The 19,859-nt window shown below is 33.9% G+C and overlaps 2 protein-coding genes across 5 annotated transcripts in view; one reads left to right on the top strand and one right to left on the bottom strand.

Moving 5' to 3' along the window:
* Positions 1-19,859, top strand: part of LOC148629506 (uncharacterized) — a 204,880-nt gene that overhangs the window by 100,083 nt on the left and 84,938 nt on the right. The gene's annotated exons all lie outside the window — the stretch shown is intronic.
* The window catches only part of LOC148629509 (sushi, von Willebrand factor type A, EGF and pentraxin domain-containing protein 1-like), a 69,487-nt gene that overhangs the window by 24,416 nt on the left and 25,212 nt on the right, over positions 1-19,859 (bottom strand). For all 4 annotated transcript variants that reach the window (XM_088552517.1, XM_088552526.1, XM_088552536.1 and 1 more), the window contains 5 exons: positions 19,499-19,694; positions 18,757-18,929; positions 18,339-18,575; positions 3,779-3,946; positions 189-362 (listed from right to left, as the gene is read on the bottom strand). In XM_088552517.1, the coding sequence (XP_088408643.1) occupies positions 189-362; positions 3,779-3,946; positions 18,339-18,575; positions 18,757-18,929; positions 19,499-19,694 (948 nt within the window). The remainder of the gene's footprint in view (positions 1-188; positions 363-3,778; positions 3,947-18,338; positions 18,576-18,756; positions 18,930-19,498; positions 19,695-19,859) is intronic.

Genomic DNA, 19,859 nt, shown 5'->3' with positions numbered 1-19,859 from the left:
CAATTTTAAGGACACTAAGATTATATCATTGATTTTATTTCTTAACACTAAATTCAGCACCATTTCCATTTAATAAGAAAACAAACCAAGCAAACAATTTTAATAAAATAGAAAGAATGAGGCATTAGTATGAGTTTGTAGATGATCAAATTTAAATTTGCAATAATAACTGTAAACATTAGTCCTACCTTTACATTTTGGTGCGTCAACATCCCATGTCCCGTACTCTGTGCAATATCGTGTAGTATTCCCTTCAAGTCTGTAACCACTGTTACATGTATATCGAATTCTGTTGTCAAAACTGAAATCATTTCCAATGATGTACCCATTTTTAACTCCTCCTGGAAAGTCACACACTACACCTAAGTAGAAATTTAGAAGGCTATCACGTTGCATTTTACGGTAACAATTAGGTTGTGTAATTTTCATGATAATACTAAGCTAGATATTTTCAGAGGTTTTAACAATTCATATTTGAAAGTTTTCACCACGGGTCTAGAAATCTGAGTCATTAGCCACTAGTGAAACACAAAACAGAAACCTAAGCATATGGACCGTAACCCGAAAATGTGACGTATCCCCATAAGACTATCAGTCTGAGAAAACAGAGAAAGTAAATGATCAAAAATATAAACCGAGTCATCATTCCGAATGTTGTGGTCCGAGTGGCCATTTATGTCGCATTATTAAAGAGTAATCAAGGGAACCAATGTTATAGCGGTAATCAAAAGAATGCAATCCAGGGACAAAGACCAGACCTGGAAAACAGATATACACAACAAAGAACATAAAGTAACTATTATCATACATACAAAAGCAAATGAGCAACTTGGACTCCACTAAAAACTAGGAGCATCGACCAGGTGCAACGGTAGAGTAAGCGTCCTCTGCTTTTCTAGAGACACTCGCCGAGTTGCTCATAAAAAGTCAAGTCCGGGGTAGACAAACGAGGAAAGGAAAACTATGACCCGTTGAATAAATCAGTTTTCATAGTGCAGATGGATGCACCATAACGATCCACGAGTTCATGATGACGACCATAAAATATCTGTAGTGATAACGACATAAATGGCCAGCCCGTGGTAAAACATTGATATTTCGATTCTTATATGACTAGTGTCTTCGTATTTTTAAAGTTATTTGACGGTTTCATAACACCTAATTTGCTCGTATTTCTTTCCAGAAAGAGTTATAGACAACATAACCAGTCTTTGTATATCATTTGGTTGTTGCACTTTTAAGATAGGAATTTAAGAAATAAATTACGGAAACTCCTTTTTATCATTGTTTTACCATGGACTGGCCATTTATGTCGCATTGTTTTACCCCCAGCGATGACGAAGGGTAAAAAACGACATAAATGGCCAGTCCGTGGTAAAACAATGATAAAATAGAGTTTCCGAGATTTATTCGATTCTAATATGAGTAGTGTCTTCATTTTTTAAAGGGCGCAGCCTATGTGTTGCTCGAAAGGTTGGACATGTGTTAATCACTTTTTTACCATGGCTGTGGTCTAAAAAAAACTTTGAACCATCTCATATTTGAATACGACATAAATGACCACCCCTTAAAGAAAAAAATGATAAAATGGAGTTTTTTTCGAATTATGGTGCTTTTTGTGACCTTAGATAACATCAGATTTCCGCCATATTTAGTAGTTTCATAATTAAGTGAACACACGTCATGTAACGGAATCAACAAAAAGGAGAGCAATTGAACTTTGTGCTGTATCTAATAATGAAAGAAAGAACAAATATAGTGAACGATCGTACATATCACACAAGCTGTCTGCATTTTTATGCTCGCGGTGTTCATGCGTGGTGCGATATTTTACAATGTGCTCGTGATAATGCATTTTTATTTTTATTTTTTATTGTATTTTATTTTATTTATTTATTTTATTTATCTATTATTATTATGTTATTATTATTATTATTATTGGCTTTTTTAATTTACTGTTTTTTTTAAAATAAGTTCAAAAAAGTCATCGAAGTGTTCTGACTCTCCTTTTCAGAATTTTTTATAATTATTTTTTCATAATGTTTTTTATACATTTAAAACTTTTTATTAATAGTTTTCAATCAAATATAAAGTTTTCATACTTTCTTAGTAATTTCGTTTTGTTTAAATTCGTTTCAGTAAAGGATCTATTTTTTACTTTTACTTTCACTTTCACTCTTTAATATCCGGTCAAAATGGACTGATTGTTTTCATTGTTTTGGTTTTATATCCACCTTTTTCTTAGACCATCGATCCTTGGTAAACCAATGTCTTTTTACCACAACAACACTACTACTATACTCGGCGTCACATAAATAACATACTGTTAAAATTTGAATAAAAATATTTTCTACGACTTTATTGACACCAACCGTCGTTTAAATTGTCTTAAATGACTTGCTCATTCGTTTAGCCAAACAGCTTCTCAAAAACAAGTCGCTTATTAGCTTAAATCATGCGTAACAAATCCTTACGGGAAAATCCCATACTAATATCCGCCATGTTGGTTTTTACGGGACGATTTGTTTACAAACGAAGTGCGTAAGTTCCCGTCGAACTCCGGTGACAATCGTCTGCTTGATCAACTTCTCGGTATTATACGTTGTTCGCGTAAAATAAATCCGAGATATCCGAAATAACGCCGAATTGCATTCTGGGTTCTTCGGTTTTTGGACAAACCATTTAAACGTAAACAACATCTCCTAGCAACCCGATCACTGTAAACATGGCCGACTTTTTACAATGTAAATATTGCCACCTAGAATTAAAATCTGACCGGAATTTAACGATTCAATGTTTAGGGAGAAGCCGTTTGGCTAAACGAATGAGCAAGTCATTTAAGACAATTTAAACGACGGTAGGTGTCAATAAAGTCGTAGAAAATATTTTTATTCAAATTTTAACAGTATGTTATTTATGTGACGCCGAGTATAGAGATACAAGTTGTATACATCTCACTACCACACTGTTATATTTCGTCCTGAATAAATGGGAATTATTATACGAACATGTGTGACTTTATTGGTAAACTGGCTGTGAAGCCTCCTCACGGCATACGAAGTCCGTTTTTTTTGTGGAAAACCCATAAAAACCAATTGGCAGCATTATGTTTAATCAAACTGAGTTTCATGTTCCATCACTCTACTGCTATAAATAGCCAATACAAATCCGAATGATACCCGTATTTGCCTATTTGTAGTAGGTAACTTACAAAGACAAAAACCACTCAATTTACCGCGTGCTTTTCATATGGCAACGGTTGTGGTCACAAAGCTATTTAAGGACGTCATAAAAGTATAGTATACATTATATTTTGAAGCTGGTTTTAATCAACTTTGATTAAAAATAATTAAAGAACTGTTCTAATATAACGTCTTCACATTTTCAAACAGTATATGTCAGTACAACCCCACCTTTAGCACCTGCGCACTTTTCTTTCGCTGTCGCGTCGAGACAAAACACTCGTTTAAATACGTTTAAAAAACCAATTATATAAATACACACATTCAAAACATATACAAATTTAATCCAATTTCCATAATGGGGAGGTTAAACGGAACAGCTATTATTTTGGCTACGCCTAGGGAAATATTAGTCACAAAAATTACCGTATTTGTCATACTAGAAAATGTTGTCTAGAAAAAGCTGTCGCTCGGTCTTAAATAATCGAATATTCATGCGGTAGCCATGTTAAACGAATTATTTCATAAATCTAAAGGTTAATTTCAAATAATATACGAGATGACTTTATTGTAATCTATGGAACATTATTACATACGTTCACAAGATGGCTCCAAATCCTCCCATTGACTGGTAACAAGACAAAGCCGTCTGTCTCGGCCATTCATGTTATATCCTCTTGGACATGTATAGGTTACAATACTGTTTGTTGTGGTTCCGTTATATTCTAATTGTCCATTTACTGGCTTAGAGGGAATTGGGCAGTCTGCAGAATATATGTTTATAAATTACTGGATTTATAAAAAAAACATTTTTTTTTTCATTAAGATATACTTTATAGGTCGGAAAGCAAAAAGGTTTGAAACTAAGAGTTTGATTTCTTTGTTACTAGTATATTTTTTTTTACATGGACTTCTAAACAAACTAAAAAATGAAATTTCTAATTCTTAAATATGACATTTTCTTAGCAATATTTAGATATTAAGATGTTACAACTATTCATGGTTTTGATAACAGAAAAATACTTGTATTTTAATGAAATTGGGTTAAGCTACGATTTTTGAAGTTTTTAAGACAACTCAGCACAAACAAATGTAAAGGGGTTGAACGATGTAATGCTACATTGCTGTAAAGTAACAATTTCATTGAAAGAATGCCATTGCCAAAAGCTATTTTGCTATTAAGTATACATGTATTTAAATAATTTTGTATCTACCACGACAGTCATGCATTCATATGTATTTTTTAAAACATTAAAGGTTTATGAATTTGAGCAGTTACATAATTTTATATTTTACTGCAAGCATACTCACTTTGATATCTCCTTCTATACCTAGTAAGCTATCTCCATAAGACTATCAGTCGAATCCTTTGTGCAATACGATTATGGCAGCTTGGTGCATGCGATGTTATGTTTTATGAAACACTTAAAAGAGATACTGACCGAAGTCCATTTCTATGTAGATATTTAAAAATTTCCAACTTAGTATCCATCTTGATATAAAAATAAAGCAAATAAAGCAAATATTTTGGTATACATTTTATGTGATCGAGTTTAATACCTATAACCAGTTTTAGCTCCCCTGGCCCAAAGGACCATTTGAACTTTTGCCATCACTTGGCGTCCGTCGACGTCGTTAACAATTTTTTAAAACTCTTCTCCTCTGACTACTTGAGCAATTAGAACCAAACTTGATTTGATTTTTCCTTTAGGTATTCTGGATAGAACTGATTTTTAATCTGTCAAAAACATGACCGCCGTTACTAAAAATAAAAAAAATAGGGGTCAGTGAGAAGTTTTTCGCATATATGTCCAAAACCGATAGGTTTAGCCAACTCCTGACATGACGGTAAAGGTGTTCAGCATGATGAGATCTATCTGTGGTCAAATATTCGTTGTAATCGGTTAAGCTGTGGTTGAGTTTTTGCCCATTTTTTACGTTTTTTGCTATTTGTAATGTTTTTTTTCCGAAAATCTCAGATATCACTGGGCAGCATTCAGTGAAAACTTATATGAAGATTCTCTTGGCTTGAGTTGTCGGATTTTGTCCCCAGGGAAGAACATTGCAACTTTTACAAAAAAAAATAATGTTGCTTATCAAGCAATGTAAGAACAAATTTAGGCAAATGCTATTTTGACCCATTCAAATCGACTTTAATCTTTAATTCTGTTAATTTTGCCACATAAGAATATATATATATATATATATATATATACACTAAGTCCAGCGCCCTAGACCACTCGACCAGCTAGGCTATATCAAAATATAGCTTTCGCTGGTCGGGTCATTCCTCCTTGCAGGCGGTGTTGCCATAGATGTCACAGCGGTACGAGTTCGAATCCCGCGGAGGAAACGACCAATTATTTGCTTCGCAAAATTGACAGTTCTAACATCGATGGGAGTTTTTCAGACCCTTCCATAAGTTTACGTTATCTTCCCTGTACCAATTTGATCCGATGGAGCAGTGTAGCGAATAGAGTCGTCACATTCTGAGACGCTGTACGATATTGATTTGTTGTGACATCTATCCTACATAATAACACCTAGATGAACTGTCCTGAACTACCATACATAGTGTACTACGTTAGAGCCCTAGATTAATCCTACGAGGAGGAATGACCCGGCCAGCAAAGGCTATATTTTAATATAGCCTAGCTGGCCGAGTGGTCTAGGGTGCTGGATGTAGTGCAGGCGGTGTTGCCATAGATGTCACAGCGGTACGAGTTCAAGTCCCGCGGAGGGAACGAACATCGTTGGGAATTTTTCAGACCTATATATATATATATATCAGACGTCAGCCACTGGCAATTATTCTTGTATTGTATAGCAATATAATTTTCTCATATAAAGCAAGCAACGTCAGCGTGCAACAAATATTCATAATTACACTAGTGCAAATTTTGTTACAATGTTAAGTTATCCAGTGACAAAAGTTCATTTTAAACAAAGCTAAATTATATTGCCAAACGATACAAGGGTTATTGCATGAATACTGGGCTATTTTATCCCTCGTGGAATGTATATTGCATTCGTATACTCGTGCAATATAGAATTCTACTTTGGATAATAGTCCAAAGTATTCATGCAATAACGCTATATATTCAAAAAAATCGTACAATATGACGAAACATGTATTATGGTCAATACATTTACCTGCAGACTTGTTCAATGAAAGCACTTGTCAAAGTGAAAAATATTTAAATTTCTACAGTTATAAGAAACCTTATTTAGTAGTTTTTACTTATCTTAACAACATTCAAGCGTGAAATATTGACAATTCGGAGTAAATAACTTCTATGTTATTTTTATTGTTGTTACAAATAAAATGTTACTTTTCGGAATTATTTCATCAACCTTACCTATGATTTTTCAACACTGTATACTTCTATTCCCCATACTCAGTTAAAATCCCGACTTAAAAACATTATACATCGTTGTTTTTCCAAAAAAGATGGTACACCAAGATACAAATATATAGTTCTTGGTAGAGATTCCTCATACTTTGTAAAGAAATCGTGTTTTTCAACAAACGGTCGGCATTCCAATGTGAGCAATTTGTGCTCCTTTACTTGCTGACATATTCCTTCACTCTTATGAGGCCGACTTAATAGCTGATCTGATCCGAAAGAAAGAATATCGTTTGTCTAGATCCTTCAATCTCAGTTTCCGCTATATAGATGACGTATTATCTTTAAACAATCCTAATTTCGGGGATTTGATACATCGCATCTACCCAAAAGAATTTGAGATAAAGGATACTACAGACACTGTGAAGTCAGCCTCATATCTTGGCCTACACTTAGAAATCGATGGTAAAAGAAAACTATTGACCAAACTTTACGACAAACGTGATGACTTTTCATTCAGAATTGTCAACTTTCCTTTCATCTGTGGCAACATCCCTTCAGCACCTGCGTATCGAGTGTTCATATCACAACTCATACGATATTCCAGAGCTTGCCGAGACTACACAGACTTTTTGTATCGCGCTAGAATACTAACACATAGGCTTCTGGAACAGGGATATGTTGCTACAAGATTGAAGTCATCACTACAGAAGTTTTACGGCCATCATCATGAACTCGTGGATCGTTACGGTGTATCCATCTGCGCCATGAAACGGATTTGTTCAACGTGTCATAGTTTTCCTTCCCTCTTTCGTCTACCCCGGATTTGACTTTTTATGAGCAACTCGGCGGGTGTTTCTAGGAAGGCAGAGGACGCTACCCTGCCGGTACACCTGGTCCATGCTCCCAGTTTTTTAGTGGAGTCCGAGTTGCTCATTTGCTTTTATTACTTTGTATGTATGATTTTAGTTACTCTATGTTCTTTGTTGTGTGTGTTTGTTTTCCATGTCTGGTCTTTGTCCCTGGATTACATTCATTTGATTACCGCTTTAACCTTGGTGGTTCCCTTGATTACTCTTTCAACAGCCTTTGTTAGTTGAAAATCTTTTAAGATGCAAAAATCAGGACATTTTCTGTACGAAATTTTTAAAATCTAAGAGATTGTTGGCTTTTTTTTGCACTGTAATCGGTTTTTACAGAATTTTGATATCTAATGTTTTACGTTTTTTATGGTATTGATCTAAAAGTTTAGTTTAAAGCAGCACATTTCAACAAAGACACAATGTACCCTGCAGACAACATTAAAGGGAAATAATAGGTACCAGGGTTCGAAAGATAACTCAAAACTTGCAATGTATATAATTGGTGTTTTGTACTGCAAAAAATGTGTAAAACAATGAGCAACTGTACTGACTGGAGCAACTGTCATGCATGTGCAGGATAATGAATAAAAGATAAAATGTGCAGAATTCAGTGTTTAAATTGCCACAATAGTCCTGATTTAATATCAGAGTACTGGTTAAATAGAAGTAAGGTACTACGAAATGAACCCACCACCGAATATACATTGCAAATTGTATGCAATCTCCATTTTAAAATTGTTTGTTTGTTGGGGTTTAACGCCCGAGCAGCAATATTTCAGCAATATTCAGTCGATCATTTTAAAATTGACCTCTATTGTTATAACAGACAACCTACACTAGTAAATAAGTAAATAAGTAAATTCTTTATTTAAAGATTGGAACCCAATAAAAATAAACTCTAATTTTCATTGTAGTCCTCTTAAACACAATTAAAATTTAAACAATTATACAACAGTATATGTTCTGATACATTTATGTGAATATACAGTTTTCTTAATCCATTACTGATTTAAATTTTGCGACTATGCAAACTTTCCGAATTTTTCTGTAGATTTCTGGGTCAATCAGGAACAAACAATAAAACAGACGATGTAATAAAACTAGGTGCAAGCATATTGATTTGTTACTTTCTAGTGTTTGTGATCTAGAACATATTAATATTAATGGACAATAAAATTGGAGTTCTACAAACCTGGGCTCCTGGTCAATATCATAAGAGACCGTATAACCGCTAAAATATAGACTCAGGTCACCTGCGAAATGTTGTTTATTACTTAAAATAAAAACAAAGATGAAATTATCTAAATTAACTTAAATAATGTGCATCGAAAAATAATATAAATAATTCAAAGAAAAAAATTTAAATTTGAAAATAAGAACGTAAAATGTAAATCAAATAACGTCGTATTCGCTCAGCCAATCAAATGACGGAAGATGTCATTGGTGACCCGGGAAGAGCTTTATCTACTTTGGTGATGCAGCATCAAATTTGGAGCTTTTGTGATTATTATATATGGTTTATGAACCTTCACAATTGGGCTGCTGAGCTCAGCCTGAAACTGTCTTCCGCTGTTGCTTTAATTTTGATCTGCTGGAATCATGCTTTCATTACGATTTTGCTCATTCTATGTTGTATGTTAAAGAACATTTTAATTTGCCTCTTCATTGATGTATGCTTATAAAATTGGAAAGTGCGTTTACGAGTCAAGTTAGTTTTAAAGAGCTCAGTCATGTCATATTCATTTTATACTTCACAGTTATTTTTCATAGCATCCATCAAATAAGAAAGAAACTGGTGATTATAAATCAGAAAAAAACTAGAGGCTTTAAAGGGCCCGAATCGCTCACCTGGCTTCATAAGCAACACCCTTTTTTGTAAAAGCTACCATGTTGTCTCTTGGGTAAGTTCCTAAAGCTCATACCTAAAAATTAATCACTTTTCATTGAGTTATGTCCTGCAGTTTCCCTTGAGAAAAATTTTGGAAGCAATAACATTAAAAATAACAAAAAAAAGACTTCCAAAAGGAGCAAAAATTTGACCAGAGAAGGATCTCATCACGCTTAATATTTTAACCACTTCAGAATGTTGCTAAATCTAACGTGTTTTTGGAGATATATTTGAAGAACTTCTGTCCGACCCCTGTGTTTTACTTTTTTTTGATGGCAGCCATGTTTTTTTTCGACGGATCAAAAATCCTCATTTAACTGCTGTGTAGAATACCCTTAGAAACATTCATACAAAGTTTGGTTCTGCTTGGTCAACTTGTGTCGGAGAAAAAAATATTTTCAAGAAATAAAAAGTCAAAAAGGGCAATAACTCCAACATGGCTCAACAGAAAATTTGACAACGGATAGATCTCATCATCCTGAACACCTTTACATCGTCAACATTTTTCTAGACCTAACAGTTTTGGAGATGTGTGCGAAATCTTTCAGTCTGATCCTCATGTTCAATTTTTAGTAACGGCGGTCATGTTTCACAACGGATCAAACATCCCCACATCAAGTTTGTTTCTAATTGGTCAAATAGTTTCAGAGGCGAAGAGTTTTAAATAACTGTTAACGATGACGCCGGATGCCAAGTGATTACATGAGTTTACATGGCCCTTCGGCCTAGGTGAGTAAATGAAAAGGCCAATCATAAAAAATAGTAAGACAAAAACCCAACTAATTCTACTTAATCATTTCACAATACAAAAATAAATGAAAAAACAAACAAAACCAACAAACAATATAAAAATCTAGTTAAATACCCACTTTGAATTACTCCAAATATCAATCATTTATATAAACAAAACTTCACTGACCAAGAAGTTGTATAGTCTGTTCCAAATTTATAGGGGTCATATATATATATAAAACAAATCAGAATGTGACGACTCTATTTGCTACACTGCTCCATCGGATCAAATTGATGCAGGGAAGATATATAAACGTAAAGAAGGGTCTGAAAAATTCCCAACGATGTTACAATGTCAAATTTGCGATGCAATTTTTTGTCGTTCCCTCCGCGGGACTCGAACTCGTACTGCTGTGACATCTATGGCAACACCGCCTGCACAAAGTCCAGCGCCCTAGACCACTCGGCCAGCTAGGCTATATAAAAATATAGCTTTCGCTGGCCGGGTCATTCCTCCTCGTAGGATTAATCTAGGGCTGTAACTTAGTACACGATGTATGGTGGTACGGGACAGTTCATTTAGATGTTAATATGTAGGATAGAGGATCAAATTAATGATGCATGTCACAACAAAGCAATATTATTCCACGTCTCAGAATGTGACGACTCTATTTGCTATACTGCTCCATCGGATCAAATTGATGCAGGGAAGATATATAAACGTATAGAAAGGTCTGAAAAATTCCCAACTATGTTAGAACTGTCAAATTTGCGATGCAAATGTTTTGTCGTTCCCTCCGCGGGACTCGAACTCGTACTGCTGTGACATCTATGGCAACACCGCCTGCCCAAAGTCAAGTAACATCTAAATGAACTGTCCCGAACCACCATACATCGTGTACTAAGTTACAGCCTTAGATTAATCCTACGAGCAGGAATGACCCGGCCAGCGAAAGCTATATTTTTATATAGCCTAGCTGGCCGAGTGGTCTAGGGCGCTGGACTGTGTGCAGGCGGTGTTGCTATAGATGTCACAGCAGTACGAGTTCGAGTCCCGCGGAGGGAACGACAAAAAATTGCATCGCAAATTTGACAGTTCTAACATCGTTGGGAATTTTTCAGACCTTTATATATATATATATATATATATATATATATATATATATGTGCATGTTACACGGTACACATAGATACATATATATAGTTATTGTTTAAGATTCTTCATATTTTGTAAAAAATAATTCCAAACAAACGGTCGGCATTGCAATGGGATAAAAGTATGCCCTCTACTCGCTGACCTATTCTATCACTCTTATGAGGCTGACTTTATAGCTGATCAGATCCATGGGAAGCTGCACCGTTTAGTCCGACCCTTTGATCTCACTTTCCGCTAAATAGATGTTTTATCGTGAAACAAACCTATATTCGGGGATTTTATACATCGCATCTATTCCAAAGAACTTGAGATAAAGGATACTACAGATATTGTTAAGTCAGCCTCATATCTTGACCTTCACTTAAAGATCGATGGTAAAGGAAAACTACTGACCGAACTATACGACAAACGCAATGACTTTTCTTAACGTACTGTCATTTTTTTTCTTTTATCTGTGGCAACATCCCTTCAGCACCTGCATATGGAGTTTTCATATCCCAACCCATACGTTATCCCAGAGCTTGCCGTGACTATGCAGACTTTTTTATACTATGCAAAACTTCATACAATTAGGTTTCTGGAACAGGGTTATGTTGCAACAAGATTAAAGTCATCACTGCAGAAGTTTTATGGTCCCTAATAATGAACTCGTTGATCGTTACGGTATATCCATCTGCATCATAAGCATTGATTTGTGTCATAGTTTTCCTTTCCTCCTTCGTCTACTCCGGACTTGACTTTTGTAAGCAACTCGGCGGATGTTCCTAGAACAGCAGAGGACGCTTCCCATTTCGTAGCACCTAGTCCATGCTCCAAGTCTTCAGTAGAGTCCGAGTTGCTCATTTACTGTTCATGCTTTGTGCGTATTATTTTGCTTATTTCATGTTCTGTGTATATTGTATACAATACTTGCTTTCACTGTGTTGAACATTAGATAAACATGTAACAACATTGAAAGTAATATGTAACTTAAGTACAAATATTTCATCTTATCTAAGCACTATTACAGCTTGAACAAGCAGAACTGAAAACTAAGCCAGGAGATTTAATACTATTCATATTATGTTAATTATTATGCTTGGTTAATTTCAATGCATATACAATTGTTTTCACATGCAATTTATGTTACATTATCAATATTTTTTCTGTTACTGTTTATAGGTTATGACATAGTACATAGGTACAATATTCTGACATGTTTGATATTCAAGTGGTAAATTCATTGAATTTGAAAGTAAGATATATTTAAACAAAATGTAATTAAATATTTTAACGGAATTACAAATACAAAAAAAATTCTACAATTAATTCCATTTCATCTTTTAAGTTTTGTGTATTAAGCTTAATTTTGTTACAATTTTATCATACTTTCGCAAATTTGTTGTAAACTTCAACTTTGGCGAATTAGTTTGAAACAAATACTTACACTGAAACAAATTTGAGTAAGTTTTGTCAGTTTTGTTTTTATGTATCAATTATTGTTAGTTTATGTTTTGTAGAAATAAATGCACATTCACCTTAATCTTAAACAGAATTATCAAAAAGATTTTGCAAGTAAATAGTAAATAGTATACCTACATTTTAGAAACATATTTTAATTGTCAAAACAACATAACCACCTTTGTTTATTTAGACCTTGGCTTCAAATTGGCCCTACCAAGATAACACCAAAGATTTACATATCCAAGAAAAGTTTAAATGCAATAAAAGCATATAATAGCTCTTAGTTATATTGAGTTGGTTATGACTTCTGACCTTGTTGAACTGAAAAAGACCTGGGTAAATACCAATTTTGCAAAATGAATTCATTTATTGAATTAGAATAATGGAGTTTAAACTCTGTGGTCTTTTAAAAAGACACCTTCACTCATGCAAAAAAATACAATAGAATTTTCCCTTCACATGGAAAATTGTACAAAATTGTGGTTTCCCATTTGCTCTGGTTCTTGAGAGGTTTGTGTTATATATAATCATATTTTAAGAGGATGGTCACAGTCTAGATACTGTGACGATCCTGTTGCAATATTTTTATCATCATGTAACAAGTGTGGACACAGACTGGTATTGCACTGGGGGCAAGTATGGACGCAGACTGGTATTGCCCGAAGAGCAAATTCGTTTTGTCTTCAATGTGTTTGCATTGGCTAGAAACAAAATGTTGAGGTATTTTATAGAAATTGATGCCTAGGGCACTCCAATACTTTTTTATAAGGAGTTCCGCTTTGATTGCGTAACCCAAACTTATTCAAATGCAAAACATCTACATTTTGCAACAAAAAGATTCTATGAAAGTTTCATTAGATTCCATTTAGTGGAGTAGGAGGAGAGAAATTAAGATATGTGAACTCCTCTACGTAACGGAAAGAAGGAAGGATGGACACCTCTATCACTATAAATCCCCACTGAAGTTAGGGGGTAAAATAATTGAGGATATTTCCTCTGTTATACATAGAGATGAAGTCCTATTCCTCAGAAACTAAGGTTTAGATTTTGTAAGGGTGTACTTGCATGGATGTGTTGACCTTTGAGATGCCAAGTTAAGGATTTCGCTTAATGTAGGTTTTATTTTTGTTTTATTTTTGTTTTTTGTTTAATAGAAACTAACAGTATGATACCTATCAGTTACATTGAATAAGGAAATTTCTGAAGTTTCCAAGTCCCGCAACTCTGACAGAAAGCTACATACTTAATATAAATTACATGAAGTAACAAGTAACTTTTCCTACATTCTTGTGTAAAATATCAAAGCAATAAAGTTGGTGCCATTTTCCTGACATTTTGTATCGGTATGAGAAAGAACGCAAAGAAACTTCTTGCTAGTAATAATTTATTTCAGGCAATAATTTCCTGTGCATTTCAGTCCTGGCTCTTCACAGACAGCAAAATAAATACTACAATAAGTGCAAGATGATATATTGTTCTATAACAGATGAATGTGTAAACGTTGGGAATGTCAATGGGTTCACACATTTAATGTCAGTATGTTATAATGTTGTGTTCAGATTTTAAGACAGTTTTGTGTTATGAATTCACATACACTCGGAGCAGATTGGACTTGTAATATTACCACAAATATTTTGAAAGTAATACATGATTGATATTTAAAAATATAATTTGGATTGTATGATTAATATAGTTCAAAATGTACTTCAATTTAATTGATTAAAATATGAAACTGTCCTGATATAGTGAGAAACATACCTCCGTAGGCCTCTACATTGTTGTGCCCGTCAGAATTAACTTCTACTCAAATGACCTTGTAACACAATATGATAACTACACTGAAATTCCCTGCAAAAAGAACACATCTACGCAGTGTATGTCATACAGTTAAAATATAAAAAAATAAAATCCCATAACCAAGTAAAATACGTTCTCCACAGCTAAATTTGACTGCAGGGTTGAACCTTGAAAAAGCAGGGGCTGGGCTATTATGGATACACTAATCAATATTGATACAGCTTTAACTTTTTATACATTGACACAGGATAAGAATTCCACCAGAATCAATGCGGCTTTTTTGGACCTTATTTGATTCAAATCAATCTGAACTTTCCTTTGGCGAAAAAAAATCTCCAGAATCAATGTGGCCCTTTTTGGCTTCATTTGGGTCAAACAGTCAAAACTTTCCTTTGGAAAAAGGCATATAGTGGTACAATTTCAAAGAGATCAGTTCTGTTTCACTCCATTTATCATCCAGACATCAGGAAAATTATAGCTTTATCAGATCAAGTCACAACCCCAAAAATGGCATCTTGTAGTACAATCTTATAAGTATAGAAAATTGCTTAGCAATATCAGAGACATTCTATTACTTTTACTTTAGTTACATGTATATAGTTCAACTCTACGAAATGTCATATTTCAAGAAATCAATACCAAACTTCTTTTTGGACACTTGAGCAACCAACTAATACTTATATTACATATAACTATTACACAAAACTAAGTGTCTATTGACATACATTGACAACAGAGAACAGTGTCAAACCATATGTGACAGCAAAGTCGCATAAAAACACAATAAAATTTTATTAAAATTGGTGGAAGAGTTTTCAAGTAACTGTGTGTAGTGTGAACAAAGACAGGGTTCTTCAACTTTTGTTTTGAAAAAACATGCGTAATACTTGTAGTACATGCTGTGGCTTCATGTATAGAAAGAAAACCCTTTCAGTTGATGATTCCTATGACAGGGCGATATAGATACAAATATTACAAAAATGTCCAGTATATTAGGATAGGCCCCTGTAAATTAAAAACAAATGTTCTGCTGGAACGAATAAAATAGTAACCAGCTTTCTAACATTACCACTTGAGTAATAAAGGCTGTTCAGAGTTCTTTGTGTAGATACATGTATATAAAAGAAAATAATACATGAGCTCAGTCTCTTCAAATGTTGGTATTAACTACTGTAAAACTTGCGAATCTGGGTCACTCAATTGCTTCTAATAAATTGTACACATGTAGCACCAAATGATGGGAATTTTTGGCATTTTATGAGTGCTTGTTTGGCAACATCCCTTCGGCTCCTGCATATGGAGTGTTCATATCACAACTCATACGTTATGCCAGAGTTTGCCCAAACTACGCAGACTTTTTGTATCGCGCTAGAACTCTAACAAATAGGCTTCTGGAACAGGGATATGTTGCTACAAGATTGAAGTCATCACTACAGAAGTTATATGGTCGTCATCATGAACTCGTGGATCGTTATGATGTATCCATCAGCATCATGAAAACTGATTTATTCAACGGGTCATAGTTTGCCTTTCCTCGTTTGTCTACCCCGGACTTGACTTTTTATGAGCAACTCGGCGGGTGTTTCTAGAAAAGCAGAGGACGCTTACCCTACTGGTGCACCTGGTCCATGCTCCCAGTTTTTAGTGGAGTCCGAGTTGCTCATTTACTTTTGTTACTTCGAATGTATGATTTTAGTTACTTTATGTTCTTTGTTGTGTGTGTCTGTTTTCCATGTCTGGTCTTTGTCCCTGGATTATATTCTTTTGATTACCGTTATAACCTTGGTTCCCTTGATTACTCTTTTATAAAAATGTCTTCTCGATAGTGCATGTTTATATTAGATAGAATTAAATTATTGTTATGACTTAACTAACCCCTTGTCTTGTGGAACCAAATCAACCCTAAAACTTTTATTTTTAGTAAAACTATTAAAACACATTTTGAATCATAAAAATACTTACATAATTTTTCTGTAACATCTTTTTCTTCTTCTCAGGCAATGGCGACACTAATTTCCCGCGCAATATTGGGTTAGTCTAATATATAGGTGACCGATGACTTACGATGATTAACAGTCTAAACCGCATTTCCACTGTTCGTTGAACACTTCATTGTTAATTCAATCTTTAAATTATTCTTAACAAAATTTTGATGAAATAAAAAGAAGTGAAACACACATAACCATCAATTTGATTGTAAGAAATGGTTAACATCCTTATTAAAATTGTTATAGACTCATCTATATTGATGCGGAGAAATTACACTCTTAGCGTGTAAAATTGGAATATTTTAATATGCAGGTGTCCGAGGGGCTATAGTTAGATTTATATTAAACAAATCTACTATCTCTCTTTAAATCATACATCACACGAAATATTAAAAGATATAATATTAAAAATTCATATAAAGTATATATTAATATAAAAACTCAACTTTCTTAAAAAGAAATTTGCACAGAGTGTAAACATAAATAACCCCTCCGCAGAATTGTGGTAACCGCTTCCAATTGAGATGGACAGGGCAACCACGGTGTCCAAACGTTTCATTTAATAGAAAAAAATGTTGACCAACAGGTTGTAAATAGATGTACAGAAAAATATAGAAGTCACCTTTTTATACCTTTTTTACTTGTATAAGCTCTCTCCCAAATATTGATTTACAATATAGAGTGAGGGTACCGCGGGATACTTACATTCCATGCATATTTGAAATTGCTACTTTGATCATTGTATAAGGTTTCATTTACTCTTAAATGTCAAGACATGATTTTCATGAAAACGCTCCTGACTTAGGTATTAAACAACACACTTCGCCATTAAAATAACCTCTCTTTACCGCTTTACAACATAGAAAGAGAGGGTATATTTCATTGCTACTTTTTTATATAAAAATGTTTCGCTTACTAAATTGCATAAATGATTTTAAAGAATTAATAATATTCTAGGAAATTAATAAATCCCATAGTCGGTCATGATTACAACATGCGTGCGAAGTATTGAGTATATATTCTAATCGCGAAAACACAAAAGTGCACGAAACGGCAAAGACACCAAGTATAGGAACGGTCAGCTGAACGTCAGCGTCACTCATATCTTGCGTTTGATTGTTTAACTGTTACGAAAGATTTTTTCTGGATTTTTGTGGTTTGTATCCACAAAGAAAGTAAAATTATATCCTCGAAGTTATATTGGCTCAGCCTTATAATGAATGACTTGAAGGGTGTAATTTTTATACGGAAAGTGCTGTTTTTCAGCTTTGTTGTTATAGTGTTATTTAATAAAAGGAGTGACAACTGTTTTTTTTTCCATATTAGCTAATGCACATTTTCAAATTCTTTATCTTATCATTTATTTCAGTACATTTGATGAGAATTAGTCCAAGTATTTGTATAGTTTTAGTATCGATAAGCCCACTTGTAAAATATACAAAAATCATTCTCCAATCATTAAGTCAATGTTATACCACTTTCATCCCAAAGTTATGAAGACTGAAGTTGCCAACCAGCCTTTTTCCTGAAGGTAATATTCTCCTACCTTAAAGGAAAAAATCTCCTACTTTCAGCTGTAAAACTGTATGAATGAAGGTGTGTATTTAGTGACCACGCTTAAACTTAACCGCTATTAGGTTTTATTACTCTTTAACAAATATTAAAATTACGATTTTTTTATTTCTCGTAAAAATTATTGTTCGTATTGCAATCCATTCTCTCTCTCTCTATATATATATATATATATATATATAAATTACAATTGCAATTAATATATGAAAATGAGCAAAAGCTAATCATCACATATTTTCTTTAAGTGTTCATAAAAGCATTGTATGATAATAAAAGCACTATTTGCATCCGCAAAGCATAGTTAATGCGCAATTGTTGTAGCATGAAGTCTGCAGCTTCTACTCTATCTAAGTATATCCGTAACCAGTACCTTTACAAAATCCTGAAGGCGTTGGTTGTAAATCTCCTTGGAGACCAGACTGAACATCTGGCCAGGCTATAACATCACCAAGGAATTTGTCACAAGAAACCAACATATTTTCTATTTCAGTAAGGCTTAGTTCCCTTGACCACATGTTTAAGTTTGTCATATATCCAATGAATGATTCTGTTGGGCTTAAAGTTCCACCTTTGTCCTGTTCCTGACCAATGGCAATTTTTCCACCTCCTTCAAAGAAGAATTAATAAACATTTTGAATTTAGAGATACATGTATTACAAATATTTTTATCTGAATAGCCAATTGCACTTTGTTTTGAATTAATTTCAAGGAAAACTCATCTGTAAACAGTGTTTAAAAACTCAGACCAACTTTTTATCATATCAAAGAGTCAAAAGATCACTCCTTACCTCGTATCGTTTGACCAGCAGCTAAATTGTAACCGCCATCTAAAGGAAATCCATTCTGATATATCTTCCATGTGCCTCTGTTTGACGCCCATGTGACCACAATGTGATGCCAAGTTCCATCGTTCGCCTTTACGTCAGTGTTACGCTTATCATTATTAACATAGATGACAAACCTGTGTATAAAATATTAATAAACTAGAAATACAAAGATGATTCCTCTCCCATTTCAAATCGTGTCTAATGTTAAATTTAAAAACGATAAGTTTACTGATCTCACTTTGGAATCATTTTGTTCCTTTTTGAGTTCTCCGAATGTAATCACGAATTCTTACATGCACATCTACATATGGTATCTACCCTTCTTTCATAAAGTTCTTTTACAGGTTAGGAGGGTTTGCACTTACAAGAAATGTGGATAGACAAACGGACATGTACACACACAAGGTGATTCCAATAAACCCTCATACCTCGTTTTCGGGGTATAGTAAGGAAATACACTATGCACATCCTCACTCTGGGACAATCTTCAGATGCTGGTTCTTTAAGTAATGTCGTCATCCATATATCGGTCAATTATATTTACGATTTTGCGGTAACTTAACGGAAACTTTTTGAATTGTTATTTTGGAAAACCTCTTTCTGATGTAGATTTCTTTCAGTATAGAGGACAAAACTCTGATGCTATATATATAAGAACTCTAAAGTTTCTAATGCTATATATATAAACTCTGAAGTTTCATACCCGTCATAATTTGTTATTGTTAATGCATTGTCAAACGCTCCAACAGAATATGAAAAAGGAGTTCCTTGATTTATCTCATCCAATGTTTTCATCCAGAATGCAACAGTGAAAGCACTTAATGGCGTTTCCATCTTCATTGTAGCGTAATTGATAATCCCTGCATTCGGGAAGTCTAGCATGTAGTCCCCATTTAACTCTAGAATACAATATCGGTGTATCATTTAATCACAATGTTGTTTTTTTTTTTTTGTTTTTTTTTTTTTTTTTTTTTTTTGTTTTTTTTTTGTTTTTTTTTACATATTTTTTAAAGCTTTATTTTCTGTAACCCGGTAATTTTGGCGCAGTGTTCTTTTTTTTGTAC

The sequence above is a fragment of the Perna viridis genome, chromosome 1 (assembly GCF_037379345.1).
Source record: "Perna viridis isolate PV_CMFRI_1.1 ecotype Kerala chromosome 1, ASM3737934v1, whole genome shotgun sequence".
NCBI classification, from domain to species: Eukaryota; Metazoa; Mollusca; class Bivalvia; order Mytilida; family Mytilidae; genus Perna; species Perna viridis.
The sequence above is the reverse complement of the archived record's forward strand: the minus strand, read 5'-3'. Positions and strand labels throughout refer to the sequence as shown.